The following is a 26149-nucleotide window of genomic DNA, read 5'->3' as shown; positions in this document are numbered from 1 at the left end:
CATCTAATCCGACTATCAACTGTCAATTTAAGGCTACGATTCTCCCTGGTCAGATCAGCACACCAGTAAATAGCTAACGTTACACCGCAAGTCAGATGTCTTGTTGCCAAAAATGGTGCTTGTTCAAAATGATAACTAGCTAACGTCAGCTAGCTACGTTGGTTATTATCTCCTATCTGATATCTTAGCACCATGTTTATCTCGCCAGCTAGCTAGTATACTAGCTAATATAGCTAGCTAACACCACAGATGAAAGGGTTCGATATTGTAATCTTTGCTAACAGGTTACATAGCTAGCCTATGTATTGCATTTACATCATGTGTGTGTGTTAAAGAACAGGCACGTCAACACAAGGCTTATTAATATTTGCAACAGGTGTTACATTTTGGTCACTGTGTCAATTCCTCCATTTCTCAATACCGCACCTATTCTGTTGAAAAATTAGCTAGCTTGTTGCTTCTGCTGATTTTCCCAGCTAGACATTCCTCTTGTGCAGTGCTCATGGCTCAGGTGGTGAGTGGCGGATGGCATAGCAGCAGTTTTGCTATGTAGCGGGACTATCGGCAAAACCGATAGAGAAGGGCCAATAGACTAGAAAAAGTCAATATCGGCCTGATATATCGGCCTGGCCGATTATCGGTCATTCTCTAGTGTGTGTGTCTGTGTGTGTGTGTGAGATTGACTAAACTGACAGGATGGGTGTGGTGGACAGGCTACAGTAATCTGCTGGATTCACACAGGCTTTCCCACACCCTGGCTGATGCTACACCACACCAAAACATGCTGCATAATCAACCTTCAGTGAGGACTGACTGGGTGAGATAGTGCAGGTGTGTACACACAAGGAGACTTGTGCTTTAATGCCCTTTGAGTTCACTCCCCTACTATTTTCAAGCATGATAAAAAAAAGTGCATTATAGAACAGTGGTTCTCAACCTGGGGTAGCCTACATGTACCCCTGGAGGTACTTGGCCTATCCACAGAGGGTACTTGTAAAATGTACGTGGGGGTACCTCGGGGGTACTCCAGACAGAGCAAAATGTGTAAACAAAAAAGGTTGAGACAACTGGGTTCCCTTCAAGATATATTAATTGTGAGATCATCTGAATTGTCAGTGAAAAGCAAACAAATATAATAGATGTCAAAGTAATCCCTGTAAGTATGACTTTATAGAGTAAAAATATGTCAGCAATAAAACGTTGTTCGTTGTACCATGTCAGCACACATACATTTCTACTGATAGCAGTGAAGGTTGTTCTGTTGTTAAGCATAATGACATAACTGATAAAAATTCAAAGTATACATAGCTATATGACATAATAGTGGACAGAACACATCTGATTCGATCGATCACCTTTCAAATAGTTCTACAATTACGAACTGTACTAGCATTCATACTGAGGGAGAGAAGTCTGTGAGGGAGCAAAAAAAAGTCAACCCAATCAGACGAAAAAATCTAGAACAAGACTTTGTGGAAGTCCCTCCCTTGAATTTTAGCGAGGTAGAGCTGCTATATGCTCGGACGTCAGAGGGACGATGGTGGAGGGCTGGTAAAGATGGCGGCGCTCTCCGAGGATGGGAGGTATGGACTGAATTGTGGCCGACGGAATGCAGATCGAGTCACCGTATTGCACGTAAAATTGACAGAGACAGCTTTCAGAGCAATAGAGAGCCACCAAACCTGTAAGGTAAGTTGAATATATGTTTTATAGCTTACGTTATACGAGGCTATCAAAACTGGTGAACAAACTGCCACGCACAGCCGGTTTGAGCTAACGTTAGCTGTCTAGAGCTACATTATCCCCGGCCAAGTCAGTTTTATTCTACTTCAAGTACTTTGGTGAAATAGATGAATATTTGGATGGCAGTTTCGCGTGACATCTTTCGCTAACGATAATTTACCGTATGTTCAGGAGGATTGGCACTGCAGTCAGTATTTGGGCGTTTGGATATGTGTTAAAGAGTTTAACATTACAAGTTTAGCTAGCTAGCTAACGTTAGTTATCTGGGGGCTATGAGTGACAAACGTCCTACCTATAAAGAAGTTGGCAGACGTAAACTGAATTTCTGACAATAGTCAAACGTTAGACAGTCAATCTAGTTGAGAAAAAAATATTATCGGATAACGTTAAACGTTACCTGGCAAAATGGCTAGCTACTAACAAAGTAGCTGAAGTGACATTACTCAAATTACTAAATCAATTGGCTAATGTTGAAAGTAGTCAGATAGTTGTCAACCGTTTGTGTTTACTTACCCACTATCACCGGCTGTTACCATACCATTATAGGGAGTTAAAATCAGTTCTCAATATTTAAAAAAATATACCTTACATTTTCACGCCACTATGGTCGATATTTTCTTACGTGTATTTTACCACTTACATTTATCTCCCCCCCCCAAAAAATCACCTTTTTATTCACAAATTATCAAATTCACTCCATTGGCATTGTCACTTCCTTTAATCCGCATCAAAATGTTGGTTTTATACCCCCCCAAAAATTGGAATGGCAGTAGGCTACACCATATGACATAACTTTACTGTTTTGGCCATAGACCTATCCAGTTGCTCTTGCATTCCACACTGAAAGTTCGTCCATTTTTTTTTACGGTGTGTTATGTTCATGACTAAACTCTTAAATTAAATGTGAATGTTATTTTCTCTAGCTATCTTCCCAGGCGAGTAACTTTAGGACAACTGTTGCTAATCTTTGTAAGTACACAGTCATGTAGCCTAGGATATGTTGTCGGTTGACTGCGATTTGTTATGAAAACGTTACAGCTAGGCCCATTTAATATTGATCGGATTATTTGCTGTTTTCCTCAAAATACTATTCACTCGATGACGATTTCGGGTGTTTTCTCGCATTTTACTTCTAATCTGGTGTTTTCCCTTAAAGCTACAGTACTGTACCTTACACAACTTTCAAAATCCCAACATCGCTGAGCCTCTAAATGGGGTCCCGGCTAGAAGGGATCCAGCTTTTGTCAAATTAGGGTCAAATGTTATTTTTCTGTGCATTTTAGCTAACCTTAACCCTTTTCTAACCTTAACCTCATTCGCCTAACCTTTTGCGATGATTATCCTAACATGCTGCGTAAATTCTCATAACCTGGTACGAAAAGTAAAATCTACGTTAATTTGACAGAAGCTAGATCCCATCTAGCCATGACACTAACAGTCACTGACTCTTTCCTTTTTAGTTTTACCAGCATAGTGATTGGTGCGCACACTAAACGATGTGGCATACATAGTACGTGGGTCACACACACTAAGATTCTTAGCATGGTATAGAGAATCCTGAAGACCACGTTGTCTTGTGAAAACAAGTATGTGATTTAGATAGAACAAGCTGTGGCTCAAAGCAGACATTTTCAGTCAGGCATTCACACTTGCCATACAGAGTTGAAATATTTAGCCAATAGCCTAGATTTTTTTATTGAATCCCATTGCTTGTGAACTTCAGAGCTTTAACGATTTGGCTTTGGTTTTGTCGAAAACCAGATTCCAGATACATTCAGGGTGATGCGATACCATAGAATTAGGAATAAATAGTAATTTAATAGTAATTTAATAGGATTTCTATGTGTGATACAACATCTCACTGGCTTCCTTTCTGGCAAGCTCTCATTGGCAATTGCTGATCACCCTTCTCAAAATGTCGTTGCATATCTCACACTACAACAGAATTGCAGATTTTGTGCAGATAAAAATTGCTGTAGCAGAGGCCTATTATGTCTGGGCCCTTACAGATGCTGTTAGGGAACCAACCTGTAGGGACTAGAGGTCGACCGATTTAATTAGGACCGATTTCGAGTTTTCATAACAATCGGAAATCTGTATTTTTGGACACCAATTTTTAATATATATATATATATACACCTTTATTTAACTAGGCAAGTCAGTTAAGAACACATTCTTATTTTCAATGACGGCCTAGGAATGGTGGGTTAACTGCCTTGTTCAGGGGCAGAACAACAGATTTTTTTTTACCTTGTCAGCTCGGGGATTAGTTTTTGCAAACTTCCGGTTACTAGTCCAACGCTCTAACCACCTGCCTTACATTGCACTCCACAAGGAGCCTGCGTGGCAGGCTGACGACCTGTTACGTGAGGGCAGCAAGAAGCCAAGGTAAGTTGCTAGCTAGCATTAAACTTATAAAAAACAATCAATCTTCACATAATCACTAGTTAACTACACATGGTTGATATTACTAGTTTATCTAGCGTGTCCTGCGTTGCATATAATTGATGCGGTGCCTGTTAATTTCTCATCGAATCACAACCTACTTTGCTAAACGGGTGATGATTTAGCACTCGTTGCACCAAACCTAACCATAAACATCAATGCCTTTCTTTAAAATCAATACACGAGTATGTATTGTTAAACCTGCATATTTAGTTAATATTGCCTGCTAACATGAGTTTCTTATAATTATGGAAATTATGTCACTTCTCTTGCGTTCCGTGCAAGCAGTCAGTATATGCAGCAGTTTGGGCCACCTGGCTCGTTGCGAACTGTGTGAAGTCCATTTATTCCTAACAAAGACCGTAATTCTTTTTCCAGAATTGTACATAATTATGACATAACATTGAAGGTTGTACAATGTAACAGCCATATTTAGACTTAGCGCCACCCGTTAGATAAAATACGGAACGGTTTTGTATTTCACTGAAAGAATAAACATTTTGTTTTCGAAATGATAGTTTCCGGATTCGACCATATTAATGACCAAAGGCTCGTATTTCTGTGTTGTGTTATAATTAAGTTTATGATTTGATAGAGCAGTCTGACTGAACAATGGTAGGCAGCAGCAGGCTCGTACGCATTCATTCAAACAGCACTTTCCTGCGTTTTGCCAGCAGCTCTTCGCAATGCTTCAAGCGTTGAGCTGTTTATGACTTCAAGCCTATCAACTCCCAAGAATAGGCTGGTGTAACCGATGTGAAATGGCTAGCTAGTATCGGTGTTAAAAAATCATAATCGGTCAACCTCTAGTAGGGACCAAATAAACTAACATGTTAATCCGATGGCCGTACAACCTGTATTATCTGGATGCACTTCAGAGATGCAATAAACGGGCCTCAGGTGCCTGTGATCAACTGAGGCCAGGAGCCCTGGGAAGTTCAATGGACTGTCAACAACAGTTACATAATTCCAGCAACAAGCTAGTCAGACTTGGTGTAGCATATGTTCAGGGCCTAGTTAATAAAATAAAAAAATCCAGATCAAAATTATTTCATTTGAAATTGAGAAACAGGCGCAGTTACAAGCCTGCTAGAGATAGCGGCAGGCAGATAAAAAAAAAATGTCCACAGTCGTAGTATAGATAAAGCCTGAGCTGGAATGGGAAGCTAGCTTTAGAAAACGCTGAGGAGATCTAGCTTGTTTCGTAGTTAGTATACCCCTCTGGAGTAGGCTAATTAAAGTCTGGGGTTGAAAGGGTGTCAGGCGGTGCTATGGGAAGGAACACCGCCTTGGTGAATAGGCGCTTAGGACTAGCCAATCAAAGTTAGAAAATGAACAGGATCGCGTCACTGTATCTGACTGGTACAGAACACACAAATACATGATAGGCCTAGCAGACATCACACAAGTGTTTTGTATTCTATTGCCTGTTTTTATATCTAAATGGTTTCTGACTAGACCTACTTGCTGCAAAGTATATTGCCGTAGGGGGATAATGAAACCTCTATACTAAAATCTATTCCAAGTCCTAGTAGTTAGCCTAGGCCTATATTCTGATGACCCAACAACCTTATTGGAAGTGTAACAGTAGGCCTTGTATGCTGCAATGACCAGCCTACCATCTCTTGCTGACTGAGCAGCCAAAACTGCCTGCTTTTTGTTTCTTTCTCTCTCTCTGATTTGTGTGGGGGCTGAACTATATCTACTGGAGTGGGAAAGCTGCCTAGCCCTGGCACTGTGTGGTGGCATGAAATGTGATCAGGAGTGTGTATGTGTGGACTGGATGGTCTGGGAGTGTGTGTTGGGGGATGGGTGAAATGCTGTGGCTGGTTCTACAAACTTCTGTAGAGGAAACTGTGCCGAATTCAGCATTCAGACCAAATGCAAGAGAACACTGTTTACTTTACAGAACTTTACTCATCATGGGCTAATGGACTGTAGCTAGTTAGTTTGGTGTGTGTGAAGTGAACTGCACTTTTTTTTTGTGTAAACTATCACTTACCTATTGTTTGCGGACAGATTCTTAGAAACCCAGAAATAAAACCTTGTTTATTTGAGACTAGGCTTTAGCCTACTCTAACGATATTTATGCTGAAGAGACACAAATATACGCTAACTCATGAATTTTGTGTGGCTTAGGCTGTGTGTTATTGGGATTTTGTTATTTAGAATTGATGTTGTGAGCTCAGAAAATGGTTTGTGGCCTGTGTTTCCTGGGCAGGGCTTAAACTTTGGGAAATGTTCGTATGGTCTATCCCTGTGCAAGTTTACTTACCCTAATCATTTTCGGTGTACACTGTTAAGGGAAAGTTGCTGGAGGGAAGTTCCTGAAGTTTCAAAACAGCCAGTGAAGAACCTATTCTGCAGTGCTGACGTTTCCTCATGGTGCTACCATTATATGCAACCTGCTGATGTAATTGGAATACATGTGATTTGCTATCATAATCTGACATAAATTCCATTTGCTAATTCTGAGGAAAAGCTGATATTCCTGACCACTTTGTTTGAGATGCCTATGATTTCGGCGAGTGGAGTTGTTAATTCCTGCTCTTAATTCCTACTTTTATTCGTCACAAATGTATGAAACTATAAACATGCTAGCTAGCACACCAGTAGGATAGTAGTAACAGAATAGCCTAATTTTGTCACTAAATTAGAAAACGCTTTGGGTGTTTTTCTCAACCACAGCTCAGTGATACTCCAATTGTAACAGATTTCCATCATAATGTGTCAAATGTCAATCTCGCAGTCAACACTTACGTTGAAGATGTCCAATCCCTGTCCTCTCTTTTTCAGAATGTACCGTCCTCGCGGCCAACAATACAATTCAAGGGACTCCAAGGGGTAAGTATGTTCACACCTAAAATCTTAATTTTGACTACAGTACAACGGGCCAACCCTGTGGCTGGTAGACTGAGTTTTGTAAATCAACCATGAAAGGTAGAATAAGTTAACATTTGAGTGCTGAAAATGATGACCAATGTTGTTGAAGACCCAATGATTGTCTTGGTTTCAGTGAAATGTGCATTTATTCAGCTACGAGGTGTATTTGGTGGCTTGTTGCCTGACTCTTGCTACCCCTCTGAAAGCATCCGGTTAACCCCTGACTACCCTGGCTGTGCACTATGAAGAGTTTAACTCTCCAATGTCCCAAGATCTATAAATACTGCTCTAACAGTCTGCAACTGGGCCCAGAGCACAGGGACCAGACTAAGGTTACAACATTTCCATAAATTCCCTGATTTTCCCAACATCTAATTTTTGTGGATTCCCAGCATCGGGGGAGAAACCAGTAAATCCGGAAACCTCCAACCAGGATTTCAGAAAAACCAGGGAATTTATTGAAATTTCCCAGAATGTAGCAACCCTAGTCTGGTACCTGTGCTCTGGGCCCAGCTGCAGACTTGTCAACACACACACTACCAGCAACTTAGACCTCAAAGATCTGCCTGTCATGCAAACTCACATTCATTAATCTGAGATCCCATAACTCAGATCAGTCTATATTGACAGAGGCAATACACACACATCACTGTAAAGGGATAATGTTACAAGACCATGAGAAATGAGGCCCACTTGAAGTGTTTTTACAGATGGTTCGCTATTTGCCATGACTGACTCTCACATTCAAATATGAGCGAAATCTCTTCCCAGCCTGACGCTATAGCAGTAGAGCAAAATGAATCCCCATTTCACACCCCATTCAGAATGATTGAGTACCTCCATTCAATTCCTCACTAATGCATATAGCTTGAGGGCAAAGAGAGGCCTTCCTGGTTTTCTGTGTAAATTTATTTTTACAATACATTTTCTTTAATTGTCCTTTTTATGTGAACCTCACAGCGCATTAAGATCCCAAAGACTGACTCTCTGGATGGCTCTCAGAACTTTGACTTCTATCTGTCCAACGTGGGCAAGGACAACCCTCAGGGAAGCTTTGAGTGCATCCAACAATATGTGTCCAGGTAAGCACCCTCTGGAACTAAACCGAGCATGCGCCAGTGCTCGCTACTGAAGACCCAACATAAACTGGTTCGTTAACTGGAATGCATGTCACTCTGGTGTCAGAATTTGACCATGTCATTGAGCCTTGTTAATGAGGAATTGGTTTAATTGAATTGGGTCCAAGGTGAGAAACCCTGTGCTGTATGACTGAAATCCCCCCCCCCCCCCCCCCCCCATCCTTTCCAGCTCAGGGACCCCCCACCTGGTGTCCTTGGGGACGGTTCAGGACAAAGTCACGGTGTGTGCCACCAACGACTCCTACCAGGTGACCCGGGAGCGCATGGCGCAGGCCGAGGAGGACAGTCGCAAACGAGGGACCAAGGTCCTCAAGCCTGTGGGCCAGTTCAGAGGCAAGTTCCATGCACTAATCTACCCCCAACAGTAGTATTCTCACAGGCCGGGTCCCACTACTCCAAAATGGCTTTGTTTTCCTAACCTCTCTTTTTGAACCACTGATTCTCTTAAGAACTAGCTTGGTCAAAAGCAATGGAACTTAAAGCCCACTTTTCCATCGTTTGTACCTGACTAAGCCCTTTGGGTTCTGTCTATTAGTGGTTACACAAGGCGAGGGAAGGAGGCTATTTATGAATATTGACACGGTCTGCCAACACAGCCAAATCTGGGTTTAAGTTGCACTCTTAAGTAGTGCTTATTTAACAACCCTGGCCTACAGCCCCACTCTCCCAACACACACACACACCTGTAAACCAATTGTCTTGCAACTAGATTGAGGTTGGGCAAGTGGAAAAGTAAAAGCTAATCTAATTTGGCCCCTCTGTCACAATCTCCCGTCCTGTCTGGCCGGTGGAGATATGATGGGGATTGAGAGTGTGCAATGTAACAGCTCAGTGTTGATTTAACTGGTCATGCCAAATCTGCCTCTGCTGACCTGGGACTCACTTCTCCCACAGCAGAGAACCATATACTGAGCTTCACTGGCAAATCGTTTATTTTCTAGCCCCGAACTGCTACAGAGGTTTGGTGTCACAGAAATGGCCCTTTTTGTTACCAGTTATAGAACTCTAAAATATGTTCCCCATAGACGTCTTTATGTGATATATATTCTAGTATAAATCTGTCTTGTTCTCACATGGTAACGATCGTGGAGAGGGTGTGATGGGGCTCTAAAATCCGTTATGACCGAATTACGGAATTCAACTCATAGATAGATATAGATAGATAGATATAGCTTCTAAATATATTAAACTTACAAAATGCATAGGTGATTTGTATTTTCCTTCATCTTTCTCAAGAGGAAACAGTGTGGACATTCCCCTCTGTGTGTGTGAGCATTTGTATAACACTTTGTGTCGCCGTTAGCGATTATGCTAATGACAACCGTTTTCCAGTAGCTGGAAATGCTTTCTCAAAAACCTCAGTAGTCGCTCTACCAGGCAGAATGATATCATGATTATTTGCATCAATCCAGTGGTGATTTGTTTAGCAAACTCCAATCACATGTGTGCTACAGAAACACTTCTAACCAAGCAAGTCTCTTGCTGGTGCACACTTGAATAAAAGGATATCTACGCCCCCAAAATAATTATGTTGGGGACTTAAAACCCCTAAATCTATAATAAAAACAAGGGCGGCAGGTAGCCTAGTGGTTAGAGCGTTGGGCCAGTAACCGTAAGGTTGCTCGATCAAATCCCAGAGTGGAAAATGTAAAAGAAATCAGTCGTTCTGCCCCTGAACAAGGCCGTCATTGTAAATAAGAATTTGTTCTTATCTGACTTGCCAAGTTAAATTAAACTAATTGTGATTTTTTTTTTTGAGCAAAAACATGAACAAATCTGAAACCTGTAAAAACAAAATGGAGGAATCAATTGGATTTTGGGGAAAAAACTGAGTAGGGCAAAGCATTTAACATATTTTATAGGGCCCTAGTTGAGGGGGGGGGGGGGGGGGGGGGGTCAGGGCTTACCAGTAGAAATAAACTAACAGTTATCCACATAAATTGGTATTGTCTGTCTAACAAAATTCAACAGTAAGCACATTCTTATCTTTGGTGGGAGGTTTATTCTAATACCTCTTAACGCCACTCTTGAACTATAGTTGACTGCAGGAATCCCTGAAATCTGCTTTACTCGTCGTGGCTCTGAACTTGAAGTCCCACCCACTCAGAAACTTAGTCAGTTAAACCCTCTTTCCCTTGGGAATTCATTTGCATACAATGGCCCAGATGGAAACTGAGAGGGGAGCAGAGGAAAGGGGTGGAGTTTGGGCATGTAACAGCTGGCTCAATAGAAGCACCCTATTAACATTAGCAAAAATGAGCCCTAACCTGCATTTTATCTTGTTTGTTTAGGGTATGTCAGTTAGGTATATTGGTCTGGGACCCTATACAGTGTTTGTCATAAATAAGAGCCTATTTACTTGATGTCATTCAGAGTTTAGTTCACTAAACACATGCATATCATGGCAGAAACCATGTAATTCTGTTAGGAAACCAACAGACTTGCTGTGTTGTCTTGCAGTCCTTTATCTCTCACTGTATAGGCTCACTAGGCTGGCCAAATGCTTGCAGACAACTCATACCTGCCTCAGTCTCACCAGGCTGAGACAGCAAAAATGTGTGTGGTTTGTGTGCTTAGAGATCTCTCGCATGTCTATCAGCATTTGCCCAGACGAAGGGACTAGGGGGCAGACGAGGGTACAAGTTTCTCTCTAACCTTAATCTCTTAAAGAGCTTTAGGTTTTCATGATCACTGAGGACAGTATGAAGAGATGTCAAGGCATCCTGACTAAGCAGAAGACTAATGAGCTGGGGGCCAGATTCTATGTAGGCTCTTAATGACATTTACATTGAACTCAGTCTCTTCAAATCAGGCTTGTATGATTCAACTCGTACTAGTAGTGCACGGTTAGTTCAAATTCAATCCACATACATTTCCGAACACAAAATGGTTGCCTAATGACTTTGACCCTCTAGGGTTCCAAGTGTCTGCTGGCTTTTGTCCTTATCTTTCAGTCAGTATCCAATAACCCTATAACATTGTTGTCATGTTGATAAAAAATGTCATTGTGGGATTGACAGCAAGGGACTTAGCTGCTAGTTAGCGAGTTAGTCACCTGCTGTAAACTCAATTCTGAGGTATTAGCAAGAAAACATTTTAATTGGTCCATTTTAAGCATAAGAGAAACTAAAAACAGATCAAATAAATACATTTCTCGTCTATGCCTTCCTCACCCCTCTAACATCAGGTAAGAAAGTCCAGATCCGCAAGCCAGCGCCGTCAGGCTCCGAACCAGTTGCGGAGCGCAAACGCTCCACCCCCATCAACCCAGCCAACACCATCCGCAAGTGCCTTGCCAACAACCCGGTGTCCCAGCGGCCCTACCGCGACCGCCTCGTCCACCTGCTGGCTCTGCGCTCTTACAAGAAGCTGGAGCTACTGGCCAGGTTGCAACGGGACGGGGTCAGCCAGAAGGACCGCAGCTCTCTGGGGAGCACCCTGCAACAAGTAAGGCTAGTGCCCTGCAACAAGTAACCAAGAGGGTGGAGGATGGTGTTTCATAGGTAGTTTTTGATGAAACCGGGGGGAGAAGGGGCCAACAAATCTACAGAGCCTTCCCCAATACTGGTAGGGGAACACATTAGCGCTGATAATCTTTTTTTATAATCACGTTTAAAAAAAATAATAATAATAATTACATGCAATATGTGGGTTGAACACAGAATAAAATAATAAAAGTCCCATAAATGGTAGCGACTGCCCATTCCATTATCACTTATTAATCACTTGAATAAGTTGTTGTGATTATTACATACATTATTATTTGAGTACTATTTCATTCCAAGTCATTTCTATAAAGCTGCAGCCTATGTCCGGCAAAATAATTATTTGAGAAGTTCTTCAACGTAAATAAGGGATGCTTTTATGACTGTTGAATACCAGCTATCAATCACTTGCAGTAGATCATGTAATTTCAGGTAGAGATACCTTGCGAAGCAACTGCTCTCGAGTTAATATTGATCACACGTTCTTCTTTAACTTAGCAGATGTAAAAGAAACACAAACTGGGAAAGTACGAGCACAATGGATTATGGTCATTGTAGTTAGTTTAGCACAGAAAACATGGTGATTATGTTCACTATTGGCCTTTTGGAAACTACAACTCGCACCTACTACATCGCACCGCTCGGGCTTGATCTTATTTCTAGAGAAACTGCGCAATGTGCACATTGAGCTCACAGAAAAAAACGAACAATGACATTCTAATCGTCGAACCGATGTCGGTGAATTAGTTTTAAAAACCGATGTCTGTTAATCGCTCAGCACTAGAACAAATAGATAATAAGATGGTTAGAGCTTGAATAAATAATACGTGGCTATATAAAGTGATTCCTAAATATGCACTTAAGTTCATAGATATTTTAAAGTATGAGTAACTGGTAGCACTGTATGAGAAGACACATGTCCCGGTTTGCCCCTAGGAATCTTCACCCTTCTGAAGCATTAGACCACAGAATGCAAATCACAGAGGACCTGTTCCCTGGGGTACAAAGACCTTCATTCACCACTACTGAACATAGCACACAGCAAGAATGAAGCAGCTATACATTAAAGCCATTAGTTGTACACACGTACACACACACAGACAATTTGTGTGTGTGTGTACACACACACACACAGACAGCATGAACCACACATTTATAGATAACATACTCAAACTGGTTTATTTGCCTAAAGCAAATTAGTTGTCTGACTACAATGCTGACTACCCCCATGCTTGGGCAACATAAAACACAACACACAGACTCGCTTAAGGATTTGCATAATGTTGTGATGGAGAATGCAGAGACACAGAGTTTGGGGATTAAATGCACTGACTTCATACCCAGGTTGATGCAAGTAGGGCAGGGATCAACAAAAGTCTTTAACCCTTAGGATTTGTTTGACTCAAGTAAAGAGGCAAAAATATTACCAGCGGTTGTATTTGTTGCTTTTAATGATCCCAAATTATTGGGCAGCACTTTTTTGAAAAGGAACGACTACAAAATTAGACGCTGCTGATCTTGTTCGCGTGTCTGTTTGTCCGCAGGTGGCCAACCTGAACCCCAAAGATAACTCTTACTCTCTGAAGGACTTTGTGTACCGCGATGTGCAGAGGGACTGGCCGGGCTACTCCGAGGATGACCGCGTTCAGGTCAACGGGATCTTGGTTCGGTAGGTCACAACGCATTTGTCTGAATGTTTTTGCGATGTTGCACCCTCCTGAACAGGCCCCTCCATTTTATTGCGAAGGGACTCCGTGTAGCGGCGGCTTACGGTCAGTTGACCCTCTCGTCTCCTCTTTCTCTCAGGAAACTGGGCCTTCCCACTGAGACACTTTCCTCCAGCAGTCCTCTTAAAGACGGCCTCCCGGCTTCCCCACAGGTAACCCCTCAACAGTACACCCTGCTGGACACAAACACTTTCAGTATTACTCGCACAAACCAATGCAGAGCGAACAGACAAGCCGAGCCAAACTAAATGACCAGTTCTCTCCTGTAAAGACACATTTTTATCTTAAACCTATGCAATGAATTGTTTGCTAAGATCAAAAGGAAACATTGGTCCTTTATCACTCATTCACCGTAGAAATCCTTGTTTGATGGTTTGGTTATGGTCTTTTAGCAGAAGTGCCAGCCCGAGTTGCCGGTTCACTTCACCGACCCCCTGATGCCGAAGAAGCCCCGCATCTCCCATGTCACCAGCCAAGGGCCCCCTGCCGCCCCAACCCCCATCCCCACCTCGTCCTCTAGAGAGCGCCGCGCCCCCCAGAAGGAGGACGACAGCCACCACAGCGCTGCTGCCACCACCAACACAAAGCGCTCGTCTCTCCCAGCCAGTACCACCACCACTGCTGGCCCGCCCCTCAACCACCACCACCTTCCCCCTCCCTCCCAGCTCCAGGTTTCTCAACGACCTCCCCCGTCGCATCAGTCTGGCCCGGGCTCCAACTCTAACTCGCCCAGCACGCCCGAGGGCCGTGGCACCCAGGACCTGCCCCTGGACCAGAGCTCCACCTGCCTGGAACCCCCCTCACCGATAGCCACCTCCAGCCCCCCGAGCAGGACCACTGACCGTTATGGCCCCTGCATGCCGCCACCAGCCAGCTCCAGTCCACAAAGCCACCCAGCCCTCACCATCTCTTCATCCTCCTCATCCTCTACCATTATCCCCCCTCCCTCGCCAAGCAGTAGCAAGAAGTCCAAGAAAAAGTCAAAGAAGCACAAAGAGAAGGACCGCGAGAAGGAGAGGCGCAAGGATGTGCGAAGCAGTAAAGGCGATGGCCCTGGTGTCAGCCCCCGAGGGGTGCCGGTTGTGGACGCTCAGAGGCCCAGGAAGAGACACCGCGACAAGGTGGAGGAGAGACAAACGCCAGTCATCCCTGCCAAGAGCCCAGTCTGCCTGGACGAAGGTAGTCTGCCTTAATGTCTTGGTTTGGTTTCATGGTTAAAAGGGAAAAGTGTGCTTGCTTATTAGCGTGCATGGCCCAATTCCCAAAGGTTTCATTTTCAAGTGACGTAGTGGTTGCTTTCAAACCTCGGGAGGAAAAAAAAAAAAAAACACTGCAATAAGTGTGTGCATGCTTTGAACATGATGGCATGCTTGCATTGCCTTGTGTGAGTTGGAGCATGTATGTATATGTTTTATTTATTTCACCTTTATTTAACCAGGTAGGCTAGTTGAGAACAAGTTCTCAGTTGCAACTGCGAGCTGGCCAAGATAAAGCGCAGCAGTTCGACACATACAACAACAGAGTTACACATGGAATAAGCAAACATACAGTAGTAAAGTATATACAGTATGTGCAAATGATGTAGGATAAGGGAGGTAAGGCAATAGATAAGGGAGGTAAGGCAATAAATGGGCGATGGTGGCGAAGTAATTACAATATAGCAATTAAACACGAATGGTAGATGTGCAGAAGATGAATGTGCAAGTTGAGATATTGGGGTGCAAAGGAGCAAAATAAATAAATACAGTATGGGCATGAGGTAGTTGGACGGGCTATGTACAGGTGCAATGATCTGTGAGCTGCTCTGACGACTGGTGCTTAAAGCTAGTGAGGGAGATACGAGTCTCCAGCCTCAGTGTTTTTTTTTCAGTTCGTTCCAGTCATTGGCGGCAGAGAACTGGAAGGAGAGGCGGCCAAAGGAAGACTTGGCTTTGGGGGTGACTAGTGAGATATACCTGCTGGAGCGCATGTTACGGGTGGGTGCTGCTATGGTGACCAGTGAACTGAGATAAGGCGGGGCATTACTTAGCAGAGACTTGTAGATGACCTGGAGCCAGTGGGTTTGGCGACGAGTATGAAGCGAGGGTCAGCTAACGAGAGCGTACAGGTCGCAGTGGTGGGTAGTATATGGGGCTTCGATGACAAAACGGCTGGCACTGTGATAGACTGCATCCAATTTGTTGAGTAGAGTGTTGGAGGCTATTTTGTAAATGACATCGACGAGGATCAGTAGGATGGTCAGTTTTACGAGGGTGAAGGATGCCTTGTTGCAAAATAGGAAGCCAATTCTAGGTTTATTTTTGGATTGGAGATGCTTAATGTGAGTCTGGAAGGAGAGTTTACAGTCTAACCAGACACCCAGGTATTTGTAGTTGTCCACATATTCTAAGTCGGAACCGTCCAGAGCAGTGATGCTGGACGGGCGGAAGGGTGCGGGCAGTGATTGCTTGAAGAGCATGCATTTCATTTTACTTGCATTTAAGAGCAGTTGGAGGCCACGGAAGGAGAGTTGTATGGCATTGAAGCTCATTTGGAGGTTAATTAAGGCTGAGATCCCGCTAATGGGATCGATATGACAACAGCCAGGGAAAGTGCAGGGCGCCAAATTCAAAACCGAAATCTCATAATTAAAATTCTTCAAACATACAAGTATTTTACACCATTTTAAAGATACACTTCTTGTTAATCCCACCATTGTGTCCGATTTCAAATAGGCTTGACGGCGAAAGCACCACAAATGATTGTTAGGCGAGTGCCTATTCACAGAAAAACAGCCATTTTTCCAGCCAAAGAGAGGAGTCACAAAAAGCAGAAATAGAGAAATTAATCACTAACCTTTGATCTTCATCATATGACACTCATAGGACTTCATGTTACACAATAATGTATGTTTTGTTTGATAAAGTTCATATTTATATCCAAAAATCTCAGTGTATATATTGGCGCGTTATGTTCAGTAGTTCCAAAAACATCCGGTAATTTTGCAGAGAGCCACATAAATTTACCGAAATACTCATCATAAAAGTTGATGAAAATACAAGCCGAATACATGGAACTTTAGATAAACTTCTCCTTAATGCAACCGATGTCAGATTTAAACAAAACTTGTACGCCAATGGATTTGTTTGTGCTGGTCAAGGGCAGTCGGGTCTGGAGATAACCAAGGGATATCTGTTCCTGGTTATACAATTTTTGAATGGGGCATGCTTATTTAAGACTGAGGAAGGTACTTTTTAAAGAATAACCAGGCATCCTCTACTGCCAGGATGAGGTCAATATCCTTCCAGGATTCCTGGGCCAGGTTGGTTAGAAAGTGTTTTAGGGAGCGTTTGACAGTGATTGAGGGGTGGTCGTTTGACTGCAGACCCATTACGGATGCAGGCAGTGATCACTGAGATCTTGGTTGAAAAAGGCAGAGGTGTATTTGGAGGGCAAGTTAGTTAGGATGATATCTATGAGGGTGCCCATGTTTACGGATTTGGGGTTGTACCTGGTAGGTTAATTGATAATTTGTGTGAGATTGGGGGCATCAAGCTTAGATTGTAGGGTGTCCGGGGTGTTAAGCATGTCCCAGTTTACGTCACCTAGCAGCACGAGCTCTGAAGATGGATGGGGGGCAATCAATTCACATATGGTGTCCAGGGCAGAGGGTGGTCTATAGCAAGCGGCAACGGTGAGAGACTTGTTTCTGGAAAGGTAGATTTTTATAAGCTCGAATTGTTTGGGTACATAGCCTGCAGAGTTCTGTCTTACTATCCAGGTATCTCTGCAGTAGATTGCAACACCGCCCCCTTTGGCAGTTCTATCTTGTCGGAAAATGTCATAGTTAGGGATGGAAATGTCCGGGTTTTTGGTGTTCTTCCTAAACCAGGATTGACACGGCTAGGACATCCGGGTTGGCAGTGTGCTAAAGCAGTGAATAAAACAAACTTAGGGAGGAGGCTTCTAATGTTAACATGCTTATAAAACCAAGGCTTTTACGGTTACAGAAGTCAACAATTGGGAGCACCTGGGGAGTAGGAGTGGAGCTAGGCACTGCAGGTCCTGGATTAACCTCTACATCACCAGAGGAGGAGTAGGATAAGGGTACGGCTAAAGGCTATCAGAACTGGTTGTCTAGTACGTTCGGAACAGAGTTAAAGGAGCAGGTTTCTGGGCACGATAGAATAGATTCAAGGCATAATGTACAGATGAAGGTATGGTAGGATGTGAGTACATTGGAGGTAAAACCTAGGCGTTGAGTAATGATGAGAGAGATATTGTCTCTGGAGACGTTTAACTTGTTCACGCTAAATGTTCCCCAAGGGCCCCCCCCCCCTCAACTCAAAAGATGGCGCACAGAATGCAAAAATATTCTTAGAAATATTTAACCTCCACACATTAACAAGTCCAATAGCTCAAATGAAAGAAACACCTTGTTCATCTACCCAGCGAGTTTTCTATTCAATAATAATTATTATGTGCATATATTAGCAATTTTGGACAGATTTTTTTTCAGTTTACAATGGGCATGCAATTCATCCAAAGGGGGCAGTATTCTGCTGAGGCCTAACAGGTTAAACCAGGTGATGTCACCGCATATGTGGGAGGTGGAACTAAGTGGTTGGTTAAGGCATATTGAGCCGGGCTAGAGGCTCTACAGTGAAATAAGACGATCACTAACCAGGACAGTAATGGACAAGGCATATTGATATTAGGGAGAGGCATGCGTAGCTGGGTGATCATAGGGGTCCAGTGAGTGGTTGGGCTGGCTGGAGACACGGCGATTCAGACAGCTAGCAGGCCGGGACTAGCAATCTAGCAGAAGGGCCTTAGAGGTATGTCTCGTCGGAGGAAAGTCTGTTTTAGCCTCCGCGTGCAGTGACGTCGATAGATCAGTCATGATGGATTAGTAGCGTTCCGAGTAGCAGAGGGGTCCAAGTCCAATTGGCAAAATAGGTATAGTGGCCCAAGAAATTTGCCGACTGCTCTATTCAGCGAACAGTCCAATATGCTCGAGACAGCTAGCGGGCTGTGGCTAGCAGATGGGCACTTGACATTGCGATGTTGGGGCCAGTTGAATACCCCCTCAAGCTGATTACGTCGTAGTCCAGTCGTGAAGGATTGGCGGGTTCCATGCCCCGTACCGGCAGTAGAAGGGGTCCGGGTATTGTAGCCCAGGAGGGCCTATAGGATGGGCTAGCTCCAGGCTAATTGGTGCTTGATTTCGGATAGATGATTAGCCAGGAGTAGTCACTCGGATAGCAGCTAGCTATCTGCGATGATCCAGGTGAAAAGGTCTAGAGCTTGCGGTAGGAATCCGGGATATGGAGAGAAAATAGGTCTGGTATGCTCTGGTTTGAGTCGCGTTGTTCAAACTGGTGAGAGCTTTTCAAGCTAAAGGTTAGCTGATGACTGCTAGCAGTGGTTAGCGGTCACAATTTAGACATGGATAGTGTGTGTGCTATTCAATATTAGGAAAATGTTCTTAATGTTTTGTACACTTGTTTGTGTGTATATGTGAATTAACTTAGTCAAATGTTTTGTATTTCGTCCCATATTCCTAGCACGCAATGATTACATCAAGCTTGTGACTACAGACTTGTTGGATGTATTTGCATTTTGTTTTGGTTGTTTCAGATTATGTTGTGCCCAATATGAAATTAATGGTAAATAATGTATTGTCATTTTGTCACTTTAATTGTAAATTAATAGAATATGTTTCTGAACACTTCTACATTCATGTGGATGTAACCATGATTACGGATAATCCTGAATGAATTGTGAATGAGTGAGAAAGTTGGAGACACAATGATCATACCCACAAGACATTAACCTTACCAATAACGGGGGAGGTTAGCATTTATTCGGGGTCTGATATTTAGTAGGTAGTATTTATTATATTTAGTGTATGATATTAAGGTGGTCAAAGAATGACCTGCCCTGAGCAGCAGACTCAGAAATCAGTCCATTTGACTCTTTGTTCTGCCTCTAACAACTGTTTCAATACCAGTACTTTTGAATGGCTCATAAGTTTAAGGCTACCACTAGTGAAGCGAGCTGTTCGGCTGTCAGTTGGTTATGGAGTATAATTGTCTTTGCTGTTCCCCAGACACTAAAGAGAGGCCAGTCCACTCGTCAGACCTATCCTCCACCACTGTGATGCCAGATTACATAAGGTGAGTACTATCCTCTTTTTACTTATTTAATACTCTTTGTTCCTATGTGGGAACTTAAGGCTTCCACAGAAGAGCACCACTGCTACCAATCATCAGCCTTTCGGGGGATGGTATCTCCTTTTTTACCCCTCTCAAATACACATGAAGGACCCTGTGTGTCTCCTTGTCGCTGACCTGTGCTGCTGTCCCCCTACAGTAAGTACACGGCAGTGGTGTCTATGGACCAGAGGCAGACCTACAAGGACGAATTCAACGCCGAGTATGAGGAGTACCGCGTCCTGCATACCCGTGTGGAGAACATCACCCGCCGCTTCCACCATCTAGACACCGAGTCCAGGAGGCTGCCTCCCGGCACCAAAGAGTACCAGGTCAGATTATAACAAGCTACACCACAATACAAGGAGAAAATATTACAAACTTCACCACCAGATCAAATTATAATAAACTACACCAAAGAGTACCAGGCCAGATTCTACCAAACTTCACCACCGAGTAATGCTGCATTCATGTGCTCGTCGGAAATGCAAAACGTCCCAATAAGAAGTCCGACATGATTGTGTTCCAAGTGCTTTTGAAGTCAGAAGACGATTGTTCTACCAATTTAATTTTAGCTAGCTAGATAAGATGGCTAACATTGCTAATAATTAAGTTAGCTAGCTTGCATTGACAATATGGTCAAACTAGCTACATCTTTTTGTTGAAAAGGTGGAAGGTCAGTGGTGAAACATCGCAACTGGTAGCAATATTTTCTTTTGAGTTTCCCACTAGTAATTGCTACTTGGAGGGTCGTTAAAGTGAAACGTCAGTCGGAATTGCCGGTAACTCTGACAGCACCATTAGTACCAGGTCTAAATATAACACTACACGAGTACCAGGTCAGATAAAAAATTTAAAAAATGATGTATGGGAAAATGTCAACACATTTTGCTCATGTAACTGTAAGCATTGTTTGTACTTTTTCAGGAAGTACATGAAGAAGTGTTGCAGGAGTACAATAAAATGAGACAAGTAAGTAAAACAAATAATGCAGTATACACTGAAAAATATATAAATGCAACAATTTCTAAGATTTTACTGATTGAAAGCTAATAAGGAAATCAGTCAATTGGAATAAATTCATTAGGACCTGGTCTGTGGACTTCACATGACTGGGAATACAGAAATGCATCTGATCACAGATACCTTTTTAAAAATATAGATATGTGTTTTCAATGGATGTGCGAAGTTGCTGGATGTTGACAGGAACTGGAACACGCTGTCGTATACGTCAATCCAGAGCGTCCCAAACATGCCCAATGGGTGACATGTCTGGTGAGTATACAAGCCATGGAAGAACTGGGACATTTTCAGCTTTGTGTACAGATCCTTGTATCTTGGGGCCGTGCATTATCATGCTGAAACATCGGGTGATGGCGGTGGATGAATGGCACGACAATGAGCCTCAGGATCTTGTCACGGTATCTCTGTGCATTCAAATTGCCATTGATAAAATGCAATTGTGTTCGTTGTCCGTATCTTATGCCTGCTGATACATAACCTCACCGCCACCATGGGGCACTCTGTTCACGACGTTGACATCAGCGAACTGCTCGCCCACACCGCCATCTGCCCGGTATGGTTGAAACCGGGATTCATCTGTGAAGAGCACACTTCTCCAGTGTGCCAGTTGCCATCAAAAGTGAGTATTTGCCCACTGAAGTCTGTTACTACGTTGAACTGCAGTCATGTCAAGACCCTGTTGAGAACGACAAGTACACTGATGAGCTCCCTGAGAACGTTTCTGACAGTTTGTGCAGAAATTCTTTGGTTGTGCAAACCCCCAGTTTCATCAGCTGTCCAAGTGGCTGGTCTCAGACAATCCCGCAGGTGAAGATAATGGATGTGGAGGTCCTGGACTTGCGTGGTTACATGTGGTCTGCGGTTGTGAGGCCGGTTGGATATACTACCAAATTCTATAAAATGGGGGTGGCTTATGGTAGAGAAATGAACATTCAATTATCTGGCAACAGCTTCAACTTGAGACATCTGTGGTGTTTTTAGTGGCCTTTTTATTGTTCCCAGCACAAGGTGCACGTGTAATGATCATGGCATTTAATCAGCTTCTTGATATGCTACACCTGTCAGATTATCTTGGCAAAGGAGACATGCTCACTAAAAGGGATGTGAAAGAAATTTGCATATGGAACATTTCATGAGCTGAAATAAAAGATCACAAACATGGGACCAACACTTTCTACATGACACTAATCGCTAGCTATATAGCACCAGATGGAGTGGAGTTGAAGTCTGACTGTGTACTTGTGCTCCACGAGTCATAACCAGTTGTGGAAGGAAGACTTGAAACTTGTTTACAGCCAAAGGGTTGGCTAGCTATCTGGCTTACTCGCTGTGCATTAGTTAGCTTATGTGACCAGTGCTAATTGCTAGCAAACCACTAATGACTCTAGCTTGTTAGTGTCACAAAAATGGGTGAACCAAGGGTTAATTTTAGTGGGAACTTTTTAACATTACCTAGGTTGATTTGCTTGGCTGAGTCAGCGCAGGGCGGCCTCCAACAAAAGCAAGCATTCTGTACACTTCAAGGCACTGCGTTATCAACCAAACACAGCGTTGGAACTTTGAACAGTCAAATAAAAGTAAATAAACACAAACCTTTTAAATGGCTTTCTCATGTAACATATATTATGGAGTCTCTAATTTCTTTGTGTCTGTCACCCTGCAGCACAGCCCAAACTACCAGGTGGAGAAGCAGCGCTGCGAGTACCTGCACAACAAGCTGGCCCACATCAAGCGCCTCATCGCTGACTTTGACCAGCGCAGGGCCCAGTCCTGGCGGTAGAGCACCAGCTTCAAGACCACAGTGTTGAGGTGGTTTAAGGGGTGGGCAGAGCAAGGGGAGTCCAACTGGCTTTTTATTTATTCAGACCCCTCTGCCACCGCGTCCTTCCTTTACCCTTTCTTTCTACCTTTTGATTCCACAGGCTGCAGGAGGCTACAGTACACCATCTTAAAATTCTTATTCACTGCCCCCCCCCCACCTTTTCTCGTATTGGTTTCTCCTGGACCTCCTCTCTATTATTACAACACTGGTCTAGAGGAAGGGATCTACATGTGAGGGGGTGGTAGGGCAAAAATACTTAACGCTTCTTACCTTTTTGAAGGACTTATCCCTAAAAATGAACAACAAAAATTAAACTTATTTTTGAAAGCAGAGAAAATATTATACTTGTATTTAAGTAAATAAAGAGGGAGATCTATTTATTTTGGACTGTTATGATGGAGGAGCGGTCCACAGATGATTTATTGTTTAAAAAGTTTATATTTTCCAAAAGCAATGCAAAAAAACATGGGCCTTATGTGTTTGACTTTATGAAGCCATTTTGCACGTGAGAGGAGATCCCATGCTGCATCCCAGTGGTCCAAAGTGGCTCATTTTCATTGTTAAGTAGGGGGCTCAAGGAAAGGAATCCACTTGAGCAATTGAGATGTAACACCAATGTGTGTGTGCATGGGTTATAAATGGCTTATAATGGGGGTGGGATGGGTAAATTAGGAGTATCCGTCCCCTGACAGCAGGGGCGTGCTACCCTGAGCACCACCAGTGTTTCTGCCCTCAGTGCAAAAGGGTGCCTTAACGTGTTTAGTTTACACTGCAATGTCGAGTCGCTGAGACTTCTAGGGTCCCCAAGGCAACACGGGGGAACTACAACCACCTGGCTACAGGTCACACAGACCAGTGTGTGTGTCGGGGGGGGGGGGGGGGGGGAGACACAGTAAAGAATATGTCTGAGGTTAGGTGGTACCTTTTTTTGAGAGGTGAGGGAGTATCAAGAGGGGCTACAAAGGTCAGGGTGGTTTGTGTGTGCGTGAGTGTGACCTGTGTATGGGTGGGCGCCAATGTAAAACGGGGGGGGTGGGGGGGAGATTAACGGGTTGGGGCGAAAACACAAGTGGGGAAAGAAAAAAGTAAAAAAAAAAAGCTGCTTTAGTCTTTGTTTAAAGAGCCAGAGCCCTCAGGATCAACCTGGCTAAAGTTACATGTTCTTAATTGGGAGGCTGTTCTAGAGTAGCAAATCTCTAGGACTACAGCATTGCCTCGCCAGCTTATTTAAAGGAAAACAGGCTGTGTTCTGTTTTTCTGAGAAAAGAAAAAAAAAGAATGCATCCACCTGAAGACAAATCTGTATTACGATGAAAAATGTATTATTTTCTTCTCGATTCCAGTTTTGGCAGAACTATGGAAGAACGACGATTTAGCGTTTCTGTTTTAGGTTTTTGAATTAAACTCATGCTGATTTAGTTTGATGGATGGGTTATGAAAATCAACTTTTGAGTCTTTATTTCATGATCTCGTTAATTAACAAGCTCCTTTGAGCTCAAGGGAAACATTATGTTTACAAACCTGTGTTAGAATGTTTGCCCAAAAATGTACTGTTCTGGTATTCCAGTGGGGCATCTACCTACCAGTTGTCACACTGATACCAGAGACAGGATATGAAATGTATTCCCTGGAAAATTGCTTTTTTTTTTCTTCTTTTTTTGCAGGGGGGTGGAGATATTCTAATACTTCTTCATTTGAGCTTTTTTTCTGTTTCTGGGGGGTGGGGGGTATAAAAAAATTATAATTATATATAATTGTAAGAAACTGAAGATGCAAACTTGCTGCAGTATGGTGTAATGTAAGTCTGTGATAGAGCTCATATCAACTGTCGTGAAATGATTGGGGCTTCCTTTGAATGGGCCAGTCTCTGCAGCAGACCGACTCTTTCCAGAGGTAGTGTCACTTTTTAAAACAGGAGCTTGGCTCTCTCCAGTCACAAAAGCCAACTATATTTCAGTGTTGCTGTATTTCAATTTAATAGTCCAACTCTATAAGGACCATGAGCTCAACATGCTTAAGAGGGATTTGTAGATGTGAAAAATACTTATTTGCAGATCCTGAATAATTGTGACACTCGTGAGTCCCAAGAGGAGTACTGAAGTACAGGGTCCATTCCCAGGAAAGTGGGTACTTGGTCGGAGCCTCACTCAAATAACTTGTGTGATGGGCTGCTTTTATTTTATTTTTCCCCCTTTTCCCATAACTATTGCAGTCGTTTCCCAGAATTTGTGAGTCACCCAAGGTTGACCCAATAGCCAAAATGTACGCTAGGCTGCACACAACTCCCAAGGTCTAGTCCATCTCACTGCCCCCCCCCCCCCCCCCCTCCTTCCTCCTTTGTAAAGACAGCTCTGTAACATAGCTGCATTGCTGCTAAGCCCCACTCCCTTCCAGCCCCTCTGAAGCAGTAAGCCACTCTGCTAATCGCTAATCGTTCTCATACTGCGGCTCAGGGAGAGGCTGTCCTCGCCGCGACCCCGCAGGCTAATGCCTAGCTAAAGGAGCGTCAGCCAGGAGATGGGTCAGAGGACATTTAGCGGGGTCTTAACATGGCAGGCCGCTAAGTGACTCATCAGTACTGCGGGAAGCAAGCAAGCAAGGAAGGAGGGCTGAGAGCGCAAAAGTAGAGGAGTTGTTTTTGTTATGTTGGGGGAGGAGGGGTCAAGTTTTAATGAGAAAGGGCAAACAAGTGTTAAACACCATTTCAAAACTGTATGAATTGTGAAGGAGTGGTAAACCTGCCCACCTGAAAATGCATTAAATCAGTACAATAAAAGCCAACTTGGTTCTACATTGAACGTTGTGGAGTGTTTCTTTTATTTACATTTTTTTTTTGCATGCCATCCATTTCTTTCCCATGTGAAATGACTACTGTCCTCCAACAGGTCCCATGTTATGGTCAATAAGTTGTGTATTGACATGGATACATATTAGTGTCATGTACCCCCAGCACAATGTAAAGTGCCATATAAATGCAACCCATTGTTAAGAAGGTGGGTTGGATGCTTTAATGTTGATAGATTATTGCGGCTAACAAGACTTCACATTTATGTCTCGCCATGATTGGTGTGAAAATCATGCTGTTGAATGATTGTTCCGTCAGTATGGCCTCTGAGCCGATAGGAACTTAGACAGTTGCAAACTGGGAAGATGCTCCATCTTTGTAAAGGTATCCAGATCCGGCACTAGTGCGCACATGGAAAAGTAATTTGTTTGAACAGTCACAAACAAGTTGGATTGTACCGGGAAGCTCTTGGCAATGTTGTGGTCTGGGGGGGAGACTAGCAGAGCTGGTCTAAGTTTGACTGGACAAATGCACATTTCCTTACAAGTGTCAGTGACTACATTAATATTTCAACACATGCATGTGCCTGCAATTTTATACATTCCAGGGCAGAGATGGTACTTTTTCCATTTTATAATTAAATGTTAACTATTGTAAGAAGTGGTTTGGTGAACCATGTGACGAGTAATCTTGCCTGAAAACAAGCTGTCTCCTTGAGCAAATGCCTACAGGCTTTAGCTCTGCGTGCTAACAGACATGGCACGCGGGTGACCCAGGTTCAAACCCAGCCAGTCACATTGGTGCAGTGACTTTGATTCAGTCAGTTGATTCAGAGAGGAGGTGGTTGAAGAAGGGTGAAGTGGAGCAAAGGTAGTTTGGTTCGCCACACTCGACACGTAACCT

The 26149-nt window shown here is 43.3% G+C and overlaps 1 protein-coding gene across 3 annotated transcripts; it reads left to right on the top strand.

Moving 5' to 3' along the window:
* The first annotated feature begins 1498 nt into the window (after positions 1-1498).
* On the top strand, positions 1499-25259 carry LOC109892379 (RNA polymerase II elongation factor ELL2). 3 transcript variants are annotated; one of them, XM_020484886.2, is made up of 12 exons: positions 1499-1689; positions 6985-7032; positions 8032-8153; positions 8380-8543; positions 11398-11657; positions 13240-13364; positions 13502-13574; positions 13818-14601; positions 19514-19580; positions 19777-19948; positions 20544-20588; positions 22303-25259. In XM_020484886.2, the coding sequence occupies exons 1-12, from the start codon at positions 1516-1518 to the stop codon at positions 22417-22419; spliced, it is 2151 nt and encodes a 716-aa protein (XP_020340475.1). In that variant the 5' UTR covers positions 1499-1515; the 3' UTR covers positions 22420-25259. The 3 variants fall into 3 exon arrangements, with proteins under 3 accessions (XP_020340475.1, XP_031681805.1, XP_020340467.1); XM_031825945.1 differs by lacking the exon at positions 22303-25259 and adding an exon at positions 20779-20932 and having other exon boundaries at positions 13815-14601; XM_020484878.2 differs by having other exon boundaries at positions 1501-1689; positions 13815-14601.
* Positions 25260-26149: the final 890 nt, after the last annotated feature.

Source organism: Oncorhynchus kisutch, linkage group LG1, assembly GCF_002021735.2.
Source record: "Oncorhynchus kisutch isolate 150728-3 linkage group LG1, Okis_V2, whole genome shotgun sequence".
Taxonomy (NCBI): domain Eukaryota; kingdom Metazoa; phylum Chordata; class Actinopteri; order Salmoniformes; family Salmonidae; genus Oncorhynchus; species Oncorhynchus kisutch.
The sequence above is the reverse complement of the archived record's forward strand: the minus strand, read 5'-3'. Positions and strand labels throughout refer to the sequence as shown.